The 12,117-nt window shown below is 53.8% G+C and overlaps 3 protein-coding genes across 5 annotated transcripts in view; 1 reads left to right on the forward strand and 2 right to left on the reverse strand.

The window, feature by feature from the left end:
* The window catches only part of Pc (pyruvate carboxylase), an 87,382-nt gene extending 81,695 nt beyond the window's left edge, over positions 1–5,687 (forward strand). For all 3 annotated transcript variants that reach the window (XM_051193578.1, XM_051193577.1, XM_051193579.1), the window contains 11 exons: positions 1,306–1,450; positions 1,697–1,786; positions 1,873–2,094; positions 2,428–2,584; positions 2,993–3,233; positions 3,338–3,587; positions 3,771–4,015; positions 4,105–4,284; positions 4,360–4,608; positions 4,846–4,986; positions 5,064–5,687. In XM_051193578.1, the coding sequence (XP_051049535.1) occupies positions 1,306–1,450; positions 1,697–1,786; positions 1,873–2,094; positions 2,428–2,584; positions 2,993–3,233; positions 3,338–3,587; positions 3,771–4,015; positions 4,105–4,284; positions 4,360–4,608; positions 4,846–4,986; positions 5,064–5,312 (2,169 nt within the window). In that variant the 3' untranslated portion in view covers positions 5,313–5,687. The remainder of the gene's footprint in view (positions 1–1,305; positions 1,451–1,696; positions 1,787–1,872; positions 2,095–2,427; positions 2,585–2,992; positions 3,234–3,337; positions 3,588–3,770; positions 4,016–4,104; positions 4,285–4,359; positions 4,609–4,845; positions 4,987–5,063) is intronic.
* A 1,352-nt stretch (positions 5,688–7,039) lies between these two features.
* On the reverse strand, positions 7,040–9,819 carry Rce1 (Ras converting CAAX endopeptidase 1). Its single transcript, XM_051193582.1, has 8 exons — positions 9,541–9,819; positions 9,301–9,403; positions 9,122–9,205; positions 8,835–8,913; positions 8,183–8,350; positions 7,990–8,061; positions 7,680–7,742; positions 7,040–7,412 (listed from the first exon to the last, which is right to left on the reverse strand). Exons 1-8 carry the CDS (start codon positions 9,723–9,725, stop codon positions 7,177–7,179), a joined length of 990 nt encoding a protein of 329 aa, XP_051049539.1. The 5' UTR covers positions 9,726–9,819; the 3' UTR covers positions 7,040–7,176.
* A 103-nt stretch (positions 9,820–9,922) lies between these two features.
* CUNH11orf80 (chromosome unknown C11orf80 homolog) overlaps positions 9,923–12,117 on the reverse strand; it is a 63,938-nt gene continuing 61,743 nt past the window's right edge. Inside the window, 3 exon segments of the mRNA XM_051193584.1 lie at positions 9,923–10,003; positions 10,005–10,293; positions 11,328–11,406. Coding sequence (XP_051049541.1) covers positions 9,952–10,003; positions 10,005–10,293; positions 11,328–11,406 — 420 coding nt within the window. The 3' untranslated portion in view covers positions 9,923–9,951.

The following is a 12,117-nucleotide window of genomic DNA, read 5'->3' on the forward strand; positions in this document are numbered from 1 at the left end:
CATACCTGATTCCCAGGAGCGGGTGGGTGGCAGGAATCCAGGGAGAGAGAGGCTGGATTCTAGTCCTGCCTGGTGCAGCTGCGCAGCCTTGAGCAAGTTACTTAACTGTAGAACAGTTTTCTACTGGAGACCTAGTGCAGTTAATTGCCTGCACTATTCACACCTAAGGGAGTAGGGAACCGCACAGCTTGAGGGGCTTAAGTTCTTGCAGCTGGAAGCTACTGCCTGGATTGTTGCTGTTGCTGGGACACCTCAACTTTTACAGAACAATTTGGAGTTTTAGTCTGGTCAGCTGTGATGTGAGCTGGTGCCAGATAGTTTTGCTTCCCCTGAAGAGTTTCCTTCACTCCAAACATACATGTGTTCTAACATCTGCCATTTGTTACCCTGTGCTGGCAGCCAGGTGGCTTCTGGCCCTGCTCCTACCACTATGGAGCTTCCAGTAGAAGCAATGGTGGTAGGTCTGTAGTAGCAAGTGGTAGGAATCTAAAGGGTGGTGGGAGGCTCTGAGGGTCCGTTTCACTCTCTGGAGCCCTGGGTTCTTCAGATGTTTTGGTCCCTGGTTTTTTTGTTTTGTTTTTTGGGAGGGGGCATAGGCAAGTTTTCAGAAGACAAGCAGATACATTGCACTGATAACAAGCCATGCTTTGTAATGGTTAATGGCTCCTTGTCAGAAGCTGATGGGCAAGGCGCCCCACTTGTCCAAACTGCTGGGCAAAGGTGGCAGTGTTGGGGCAGCTCAGGGGATCGACCATGCCCAGTCATACAGGAAGGTGCGGAGCCAGGGTAGAAGGCAAGACATCCACCTACCAGAGAGCTGGGGAGCACAGGTTACGTGGCTTAGTGAGGAGTGTGGAAATGCTCACTGGCTGTCTTTCCGCCTGGCTCCGAAGATCAGGGGACCCTGAGGACAGTGGCGTGTGAGAGCTGTGAAGAAGAGGAAGTTAGGGAGGGGCATCAAGGGGGGAGCTTAACAGCCAACAAGATGGTGGTAGAGTACTGCTGGAATTAGAGGTGATCTCCTGATAGTGGGTTCAAGAGCATGGCTGGTGGGTTACAGGGCTATGTGTGTGCTGATACAGGAGAGGCAGAGCTAGGTTCTAGGCTGTGGAGGTGTTCGATCTTAGTCTGTAGACCCAAGCAAGAGATGGCATTGGCATATGTTCTGGGGTGAGCAAAGATCTAGCCCTTGCAGCTTCAGGGATTGCCAGAGTGATGGTGAGACGGGGGAGCCCCATGTCCAGGGTAGCACCTGTCTCTCTCTCCCTTGAGTTGCATAGTGACCCCTCTACCTCTGTCCTGCAGACCAACATCCCCTTCCTGCAGAACGTGCTCAACAACCAGCAGTTCCTAGCGGGCACTGTGGACACCCAGTTCATTGATGAGAATCCTGAACTGTTCCAGCTGCGGCCTGCACAGAACCGCGCCCAGAAGCTGCTACATTACCTTGGTCTGCCCGCCCATCCGCCCACCCTTCCCTCCTGACTGTTCGTTTCCCACCCCATAGCCCTACCCTTGTTAGGGTCCTGTACCCTCCCCTCTGTCTACGTGGCCCGTGATATGTTTCCATTGACTGGACCCAAGAGGCCTGGGTGTCCTGGGGGAGAGTCTCCATCCCAGAGCCCACCTGCTCACACAGCTGCCCTTGACTTACTCTGCCCAGCCTGCCTTGACTTATTATCCACTTCCTCCCCAGGACATGTCATGGTGAACGGCCCTACTACTCCAATCCCTGTCAAGGCCAGTCCCAGCCCTGTGGACCCTGTTGTTCCTGCAGTACCTATAGGTAGGCCAGATCCATTTTTACCAGCTCAAGGGGGTAATGGGAGATTGCTACCGGCAGGGTAGGCATTGATTTTTCGTCTGCCATAGGCCCACCCCCAGCTGGTTTTAGGGACATTCTTCTGCGAGAGGGGCCAGAGGGCTTCGCCCGAGCTGTGCGGAATCACCAGGGATTGCTGCTGATGGATACGACCTTCCGGGATGCCCACCAGTCACTCCTGGCCACTCGAGTGCGCACACATGATCTCAAAAAGATTGCGCCCTATGTGGCCCACAGCTTCAACAGGCTCTTCAGCATGGAGAACTGGGGAGGTAGCTACAGGAGGGCTGGGATGTTGGACAGTGCTAGCAGGAAGTCCCAGGTCACCGGGGACAGATGCTGACAGTGAGACAATGAGGGCAGCCAGCTTCTGTTGGAATAGCGCTGGGCTTGAGGCTGCAGGACTGGGATGTAGGCTGAGTAGCTTGAGGGTAAGGAGGAGCTTATCGCAGCATGTAGGAGGCACAAATGAGCCTGAGTTTCCTGAGCATCAGTGGAGGGAGACGTTGGTGGTGACTGAACATGAGGGACCTGAAGGGAGCAGGCTATGTAGGGCGTTATAGGGTCCTTGTGACATGGAGTGACCAGCCTCTCTCCCTGTCCAGGAGCCACATTTGATGTTGCCATGCGCTTCTTATATGAGTGCCCCTGGAGGCGGCTGCAGGAGCTCCGGGAGCTCATCCCCAACATTCCGTTCCAGATGCTGCTGCGGGGAGCCAATGCTGTGGGCTACACCAATTACCCTGACAATGTGGTCTTCAAGTGAGCCTGGGTTGGCCGGGACCGCACTGTAGTGGGCTCCAAGTGTCTTTGACAGTGCTCTATGGGGACTACACACAAAACTGCAGAGGCAGAGCTTCTGAGTCTCCATGACAGCAAACACTGAGGGAGAGGACTTGTCCCAGGAATCACCGCATGCAACTGGGGTTGGAACCCAGGCCTTAGGGCTTTGCTCAGTGTTCTCCCCCTCAGCCACCACTCCTTTGCCAAGAAATGTACTAATCGTCCAGGCCCAGGCAGGCTGGACAGTGACTGGCCCAGGCTGACCTGGAAAAGGCCTTACTTGCACTTTGAAGCCCAGACTCCCCTGCCAGGCCAGACTTCATTTCTAGGAACTAGGAGCTAGAGAAGGAAGTACCGGTAGGATTCACCCCTTTTCTCACCTGCCAGGTTCTGTGAGGTGGCCAAAGAGAACGGTATGGACGTCTTCCGAATCTTTGACTCCCTCAACTACTTGCCAAACATGCTGCTGGGCATGGAAGCAGCAGGCAGTGCTGGGGGCGTGGTGGAGGCTGCCATCTCATACACCGGTGATGTGGCTGACCCCAGCCGCACTAAATACTCGCTGGAGTACTACATGGGCTTAGCTGAAGAACTGGTGCGAGCTGGCACCCACATCCTGTGCATCAAGGTGCCAGGGCTTGTTGCCCACCTCTTCCTCTCACCATACCTACCACGGCTTGCAACATGGAAACACATCATGTCCCTCCTCACCATATTCCTTTCACTTTTTAGGACATGGCAGGGCTCCTGAAGCCTGCAGCCTGCACCATGCTGGTCAGCTCCCTCCGGGACCGATTCCCCGACCTCCCGCTGCACATCCATACCCATGACACATCAGGGGCAGGTGTGGCAGCCATGCTGGCCTGTGCACAAGCTGGGGCTGATGTTGTGGATGTGGCAGCAGACTCCATGTCTGGGATGACTTCACAGCCTAGCATGGGGGCCCTGGTGGCTTGTACCAAAGGGACTCCTCTGGACACAGGTAGGATGGAGTAGCCCATGCCCATCTCAAAGCTATAGTTGCAAATAATCCCAGCAGTGTCTGGGACATGTAGAATCCAGATGGCTCACTCGGCTCCCACCCAAGTTTGAGATGGGATCTGGGCTAGCCCTGAGTCCTGGAAGGAGCCCCTGCCAAGCTCTCCTGACTCTAGCTTCCCTGCAGAGGTGCCCCTGGAGCGTGTGTTTGACTACAGTGAATACTGGGAAGGGGCTCGTGGACTGTATGCAGCCTTTGATTGCACGGCTACCATGAAGTCTGGCAACTCAGATGTGTATGAGAATGAGATCCCAGGGGGCCAGTACACCAACCTACACTTCCAGGCCCACAGCATGGGGCTTGGCTCCAAGTTCAAGGAGGTCAAGAAGGCCTATGTGGAAGCTAACCAGATGCTGGGGGACCTCATCAAGGTGAGCAAGGCCCTTATCTAACGGCCCTACACACTACACTCCTGCCTCTGTACCTAGCATTCTTAATGCCAGACACCTTTTCTCTTCAGGTGACACCATCCTCCAAGATTGTGGGGGACCTGGCTCAGTTTATGGTGCAGAATGGGTTAAGCCGAGCAGAGGCTGAAGCTCAGGCAGAAGAGCTGTCCTTCCCCCGCTCTGTGGTGGAGTTCCTGCAGGGTTACATTGGCATTCCCCATGGGGGTTTCCCGGAGCCCTTTCGTTCCAAGGTAAGGAAGGTGCCTTATGATGTGAGACGGGGACTGAGAACAAGAACCTGCCATGACTTCTGCTTTGCTTCTCAGGTGCTAAAGGACCTGCCAAGAGTAGAGGGGCGGCCTGGAGCCTCCCTTCCGCCCCTGAACCTGCAGGAGCTGGAGAAGGACCTGATTGAGCGGCATGGGGAAGAAGTGACCCCAGAGGACGTCCTCTCTGCAGCCATGTACCCTGATGTCTTTGCCCAATTCAAAGACTTCACAGCTACCTTTGGCCCGCTGGACAGCCTCAATACCCGTCTCTTTCTTCAAGGACCCAAAATTGCAGAAGAGTTTGAGGTCAGTGGTTCTTGTGTTTGTCCACACTCAGCCCCAAGGACTACAGAAACCCTGCCAGACAGTTCCAAACTTGGTTCCCACAGCCTTGTGAAGTTAGAGCAGAAAGGGTCCTTGTGTGACCAGAGGCCAGGCCTCTCCACATGAATGAAGATCAGGTTGTATGACGTCCCTGAGTCAGGGCCCAGGGCCTGCTCACCTGACTTTCTCCCCAGATCTGGTCTCCTACCTTTTCTGCAGGTGGAACTGGAACGGGGCAAGACACTGCACATCAAGGCCCTGGCAGTGAGTGATCTGAATCGGGCTGGCCAGAGGCAGGTTTTCTTCGAACTCAATGGGCAGCTTCGGTCCATTCTGGTGAAGGACACCCAGGCAATGAAGGTACAGTGCCCTCATGGCCAGCCAGGTGGTAGGGATGGGCCTGGCCTGCTGTCTCATGTCACCTGTCTTGTTTGTAGGAGATGCACTTCCACCCCAAGGCTCTGAAGGATGTGAAGGGCCAGATCGGTGCTCCTATGCCTGGGAAGGTCATAGACATCAAGGTGGCAGCAGGAACCAAGGTGGTTAAGGGCCAGCCCCTCTGCGTTCTCAGTGCCATGAAGATGGAGACTGTGGTGACCTCACCCATGGAGGGCACTATCCGCAAGGTTCACGTGACCAAGGACATGACACTGGAAGGCGATGACCTCATCCTAGAGATCGAGTGATCTTCCTTCAGACTGGCAGCCTGGCCAACCCTACCCCAAGCCTCGCACTACCCCAAGCCTCGCAACAGAAGCTGTGCAGCCAGGGCAGGCCCAGGCCAGCCAGTACCTGAGAGAGGATGGCCAGGTCCTTGAGGTCCTGTCCCATGGGACAACACACACACTACCTGCATTGGCCCATTCCCTTCAGCCATTTGCTCACATATTCATCTCTTGCCAAATAAGGGTCTGCTCCTTGTGGGAGACTAAGTGTCCAGCAGGTGGCCTTGGGACCTGGGGGAGGTGGTTTAGGGGTTCTACCTCTGGGGGTAGGGGAAAGACCTAATTTGCAGGTCCTGGGAAATTTGTTCAATAAAAGTGGCCTTCCCTTGCCCTCCACATTATGTACAATCTAAATCTACCCCATCTCTAGTTCTGTCCCCAGCCTGGGGCGGTGTGGGTGGGTTTCTCAAATTCCCATGAGATCTAGGTCAAATGTTTTACTTTATAAAGAAATACTGGAACTCAGGAAAGTAGATCCCTGTAGCCTGTCTGTCCAGTATTCTCAGGGTCCTGGCACTTGACTTTGGGGGTCAGTGGACCTAAGATGTATCCTCTCTGGACCCCAAGTTCTAAATGTACTATACCCCCTCACCTCACAGCCACCAGTTTCTACACAGGCTGGAGAAGAGAGGAGCTCGGCAGGGAGGCAGGTGTGTGATTGATAATTGCCTTTACAGCTGTGAGTGTGGCTGTCACAGCCAACCTTGGGGGCAGGGAGTCACTGGGGAATGAGTACATGTCTATCCTCAATCACCAGCTTCATGGAATAGGGTTCAGAACAACTTTGAACATAGGAGACTTAAAAGGATATTCACAAATTAAAAAAAAAAAAAAAAAAAAGTTAAGGAAAAAGGGCTAGCCAGGAAAACAAAAACAGTTGGAGAGGATGGTGAGTAGGTAGAAGAATGCTGGTCCCAAAGAACCTTGAGATGCTGTGTTGCTTGACAGAGTCCTTGCCACTTGCAGGGCTGTGACCTTTGTCCTGGATGAGACAGAGCGGCAGGAGTCCTCTACTGTTGTGGGATGGAGAAGGGTCCTCTTGTGCTCTGGCCCTACATCCTAGTGTAGAATAAGGCTCTGGAGCTACCTTCCCAGCTCACAGCCACGGGTCAGAGCTACTCCATGACCTCGGTAGCAAAGGTTCAGGCCCAATGATGAGATGGGTTTCCACCTGGTACCTCCTAACTCAGTCACAGGAGCTCAGGAAAGAGTAAACCACAGCCTTGGCAACTAAAGGCCCCACCCATCCTCTGCTGTTGGGACCTGCTTGCCAGGCTCCCCTGCCCACATTAGCAGTGTTCAAGGTAGCCAAGAGACGGAGTGTACATATTCCCAAGAGTTGCCTTGGGTTCTCACCAAGATCCAAGTACAGATTCCCAAAGGCTCAAGACCATGTTACCCAAGTTAAATCTCTTTAATATCCCAATACAAAGTCTTGATGCAAAAAGACAATGAGAAAACCCTGGGAAGTTGGGAGGAGGAGTTTTATAAATAAACCCACCGAGCAGCCTTTCTTGGGGGTGGGGGTGAGGGGGCAAAGGAACTAAGAGAAGCAGCATCCAAAGAGGCAGTGCACAGCTCCTAGGAGTTGTCCTTGTCCCCTCGTGTTCAGCTGCTCTTCAACTGCTCTCGCAGAGAGGCTGCACCCTTTGGATATCTGCTCCTTTCTCTTGGTCCCTGGGGGTCAACTAGCTCTGGCTTCAATCCCCTACAAAAATTCCTGAGATCTCGGGGACCCCAGCCAGCCCCTCCCTTGCAGTATTCCGTGATAAGGAGGGGCTGCAGAGCCCATCAGAGTTCACTGGAGTATGCACAAGAGTGATGGTCAGGAGCACAGCAGGGTCTCTGAGGCTCCTGTTCGTTCCAAAAGCACGCAAAGGGGAAGGCTGCCATAGAGCTTGGGGTCCGTCAGGGGCTGAAGCAGAAGCAGGAAGAGTCCCACACCAAGAGCATAGCCTGCCAGCAGCAGCCATTTCTGTGGATGCTCCAGAGCTGCACACACGGCAGGGAAGCCCATGTAGTTGCAGAAGGAGTGGCAGAGAACCGGCCCTATCAGGTGTCCTGGAGGGGGGACACAACACATGGAACAGCCCCACCACTTCTGGCCCTTCTAGAGTTAGTGACCCTTGTCCCCGAACAGGGCCCAATGACCCCACCCCACCCATTCATATGCCCGTCAGGACTTCTGCTTCTACCTTTCAGACCTTAAAAAGCTGAGGGCCCTGGCTTAAGTCTGCCTCAAGGACTGGCAGAAGAAACGTCCACAGTATTCCCCTTCTCCCACCCACATCCGTGGGCCCCCGGGAATGTATGAAAAACAGGACCAACCTGTGCGGATGAAGAGGAAAGCCGTGTAAGCACCAAAGACAGCAGTGTAGGAGAACTGGAACGCTGGAGATGGAGGCTTCGAATGACCACACCCGCATGCCCACCCTGTCCCACATCCAGAGACCACCCTTTCCTCTTGGCAGCAGCTGCACACCCACCATCTACGGCTGCTCTCTGTACCCTACCTCCCAAGATCAGTGGTCCCCATGCAACACTTATAGCCCTGTATTTCCGGTCCTTTCTGTAGAGTGGCTGTCAGGGATATAACATCCTAACCCCCAACCATCCCGGGCAAGCTCCCCAGGCTCACCTGCAGACAAAAAGATACTTCCCACACTGCTTTGGCGGAAACGTAGCTGCTCAATAATGTGATGAAAATGGGCTGGGAGGAAGGCACAAACCACATCGTATTATTCTGGCCTGCTATTTGGCGCTTCCCTCACCCTAAGCCCCATTTTTAGCCCTCATGCTGGGAACATCTTCGCTGGACCAGGTAGACTCACCAACTCCAAAAAAGAGTGGGCAGGTGAACACAGCGGGGCCCAGACCTGTGCATGGTGCTAACATGGGCAGCATACAAGCCCGGAACACCAACTCCTCTGTCAACGGTGCAATAACTTGGTTTCGTAGCCAGCGCATGTCTGTGAGGCAGCGGGCCCAAGAGCGTGGGGCTAGGGTAAATATTCAGGATAAGTAATGAGTGCCCAGTTACTAAAAGTATAGACTCACTCCCCCCGGGGCCCTCTCCCACAGGTTTAATCTGGCCAAACTCAGGTCAGGAATCCTGAGACTCAGAATGGGCAAGGGAACAAACCTTATAAGACCTAATTTCAATGTCTTCAGAAATAATTGACAACAGTAAGGGAAGGTAACAGTAGACGAGGGAGCCATGGTAAATTCTGACACCAAACAAGGCCAGTATGGGGATCCCGAAGGATGGAAATGCAAGGGAAGGTGCTGTCTGACCCATATCAAGGCCTCCTTGAGCATCATAAACTTACAAGTTACCCAGCAATATGATCCATTTTACTGATGAAGAAACACACCCAGAGAGGTGACATCTCACCTCTTCAGTCCAGATCACATCTCACTGACTCCTTTCCCCAGCGTCCTGGACTGCCTGTGCCTACCTTTTCCTCAGTCTTGAAGACTCACCCAGGACAACCTTCAGCCCATCTGTCAGGTCACACGGGCAATCCATAGAGAGCTGCATCAGTGGACCCAGGAATAGGATCTGGGGACAGAAAAACAGATCAAATGAAATACCACAATCCAAAGACCTTGCTCACACCAGTGCCCTTGGTCAGTGTCATGAGACCTCAGGTTTCCCGAGTTCTAGGACTTCCCAGGCGTGCACACCAGGGGCCATCTACCAAAGGCTGGACACAGGGCATTTCATTACACCTGTGACAACAGAGTAGGAAAAGTGAAGCAGGACTCACCATAGTTAGCAGCAGGGGCAGCAGAGCTGCTGGGAAAATGCCCTCCAGCCTGAAGCCCATCAGGGTGAGCAGTGATGTGCCTGGCTGAGCCACAGGAAAGGGGGCATCAGTGATGTTCCCTCCCACAAAAAAAACTTGGATTCTTTCCCTGGTTGCCCTGTGCCCCGCCTCCTTCGCACCTGGATGCCAGTGAGTTCCCTCCAGAGCAGCACGCAAAGAGGGGACAGGCTGGAGACCACCAGGACACTGGTGAATCGCCGCTTGATGACAACAGGGTGGTCCCTAGGAAGGGAACAGTAAGTTGAGGAGGCCTGTAGCAGCCACTTGCCAATGCGGCCCCACCCCCGTCCGGCCCAAGCTCCGCCCGCAGCCCCGCCTCGCGGGGGCGCGGATTCCGGCCGCGCGCGCAGCCTCCGCACCTGGGCAGCTCGCTCTTCCACACGTAGAGGCTGCCCACATAGGAGCAGGCGAGACTGAAGCAGGAGAACACGGACACCCAGCAGCACAGCCCCGGGCCCGGGCCGCTCAGCGCGGCTGACTCGGGCTGCCGCTCCGGCCGCGACACCGACAGTAGACGCAGCCCGTCCCCGCCCAGCGCCGCCATCACGCCCGGACCCGTGGCGCGCAGCAGTGACGCGACTGCGTGGATGACGTCAGGCGGCGGCGCGAGCGGCCGGTTCCCCCCGGGGCGCCCCTCCCCTTGCACTGTAGCCGATTTGCTGTGCTAGGAGCAGCTTTATTGAACCCTAAAAGGCATAACACACGTGTCCCAGGCATCTTTGACCAGCTGGGATTCTCAGTAATGGACGCTTAGAACCTGCGTCCCGGACTCAGCCACTCGGACAGATTGGAGACCTCTTGCAGCCACAAGTCCTGCGGGAATAGACAGTGGTGAGGATCCAGCGGCAGCAGCCCAGGCCCGCGCCCGTCCTGCGCCCTCCATGGTACCTCCAGGCCGCCCGCAGGGCTCGCTGCGTCAGGCGCCGGGGCCCTGCCGTGGGCTGCTTGGGCCTGTGATCCTCTGGCATTGGGGGAGGCCGCGGTGGGCTCGTGGTTGCGTGTGGCGGACCCTGGAGGGCTCAGGTCCTTGGCGGGGCACAGAGCTTGCGATTCTTCCCTGCCCTGGTTGGGGCTTCTCTTGAGCCTCTTGTTTTCTGCTAGCCCGCTGGTCTCTAGGAAAAGACAAGTTCATTTCATCTTGCTCCCGCAGCCTTGTGCTAGCGCTAGATTCTTGAGGCAGGGGGACTGGGCAAGGGCATATTCTAAATGAACTCTCCCACTCTATCCTTCCAGATGAAATCTTTCAATGCCTGACCTTCCGTAGCGTCCCCTCCTTTTTTAGCTGAACCTTGATAGGGGGCATCTATTACTATCCGCGCAGATTGTGTAATATGAATTTCAAGCTCCAATTGCTTCGGGCAGAAAACAGCTCAGTCTCTCTGGTGTAGTACTAAGCAGTTACTACAGAGGCAGCTTTTTTGTTGTTGATATTTAAACAGGCTGTCGTGCAAGGCTGGTCTTAAACTGAGCACTTTGCTTCTATCTCCCAAACGCTGGGATTACAGATACGAGTCAACGTGCTTTAGCCCAGTGATTCTCAACTTGTGGATCCAGACCCCTTTGGGTCGAAGCCCTGTCACAGGGGTTGCACATCAGATATTTAATTGATTCGTAACAATAGCAAAATTACAGTTATGGAGTAGCAACGAAAATAATTTTTCAGTGGGGGGATCACCACAACATGAGGGTTGCATTGCAACATTAGGAAGGTTGAGAACTACTGTTAGCTTATACGTAATAGGTACACTTATGGAATAACAAAAAGGGAGGGGAGTCAAACTCAGGGTCTTGACAACAAACACTCTGCCACTGAGCTGCACTGCCCCCCCCCCAACCCCTTAGGTGCAAATTTACAGCCTCCAGAGCAGGTCTCTGGGGATGTCAGCTAACAAATACCCTTTCCTTAGAACAGTTAGTGTGCACACATTATTAAGTACAATGCACAGATTTCTAGTCCTCAAAAGTAGCTTTAAAGTAGGAACGCATGTCACTGCTGCTCAAGACCCACAATCGCTGTGAGAGCCAACCAATTCCAGCAGGTGGCAGCATACCCAAAGTGCACTGAGATAGTTGGACCCATCCAAGCCACGGTTTTACTTCGGCTTTGAGCCCAGGATTTTACCCATAAATAAACCTGGAGCCTTACCTACAAGTGACTCCGGGACGATATTCTCATGCCAGTTTTCCGTGCTCTGGGTGGAATGACTTTTCTCTGGAATCAGGTGCTTTAACAGAAATTTCAAGTGAGTTTTGCAGACATTTGAATGAGCCTTGGTGAGACACTAGTGCTTGGTGACTTAATGGATTTGTAGGGATGTTGTTCACCTGGAACTCCCTCTTCTTCCTAGCTTATCAATCTCTATTTGGCCCCCAACACTCAAAGTGTCCTCCTTCCGTGGACCCTCATGCAGCTCACACTCTAGCCATTCCCAGCATATCTGTTCCCTGAACTTCAGATACTTGCTGTAGGCCTGCCTCGACTCAGGCTCTGAACTGTGGCACTATTCATCATTTTATTTTCTTGTGTTCATCTTTCTACTCAAGACTCATTTTTACGTATATTTGTGAGTTTCTGTGTGAATTATGTGTGTAGGAGGCCAGGAGAGGGTGTCAGGTCCCCTGGAGTTGGAGTTAACATGTCTGTGAGCTGCCTGATGTGAATGTTGGGACCCACACTTGGGTCTGCTCCAAGAGCAGCGTGGTCCCTCAGACACAGCCATTTCTCCAGCCCTTGTTCATGTAGTCCTGGCTGTTTGGAACTTGAAAGGCAGATCAGGCCAGGCTCAAACTCACAGAGATCCTCCTGCCTTTGCCTCCTGAGTCTGGGGTTAAAGGCGTGTATCACAATGCCTACCCATGTCTATTGAAAATATTTTTGGGGGGAGGGGGGACAGGACCTCATATATCCCAGGGTTGACTTTGAATGTCTGATCATC

This window comes from Phodopus roborovskii, unplaced genomic scaffold (genome assembly GCF_943737965.1).
Source record: "Phodopus roborovskii unplaced genomic scaffold, PHOROB, whole genome shotgun sequence".
Classification (NCBI taxonomy): Eukaryota; Metazoa; Chordata; class Mammalia; order Rodentia; family Cricetidae; genus Phodopus; species Phodopus roborovskii.

Excerpts from the sequence above, each read along its gene's own strand:
- Rce1 (XM_051193582.1), bottom strand. The coding sequence starts at position 9,725 with ATGGCGGCGCTGGGCGGGGACGGGCTGCGTCTACTGTCGGTGTCGCGG. Across the intron at positions 9,206-9,300 it reads GGGAACTCACTGGCATCCAG|CCAGGCACATCACTGCTCAC; the intron begins GTGCGAAGGAGG and ends CCTGTGGCTCAG. Across the intron at positions 8,914-9,121 it reads TGCCCCTGCTGCTAACTATG|ATCCTATTCCTGGGTCCACT; the intron begins GTGAGTCCTGCT and ends TTCTGTCCCCAG.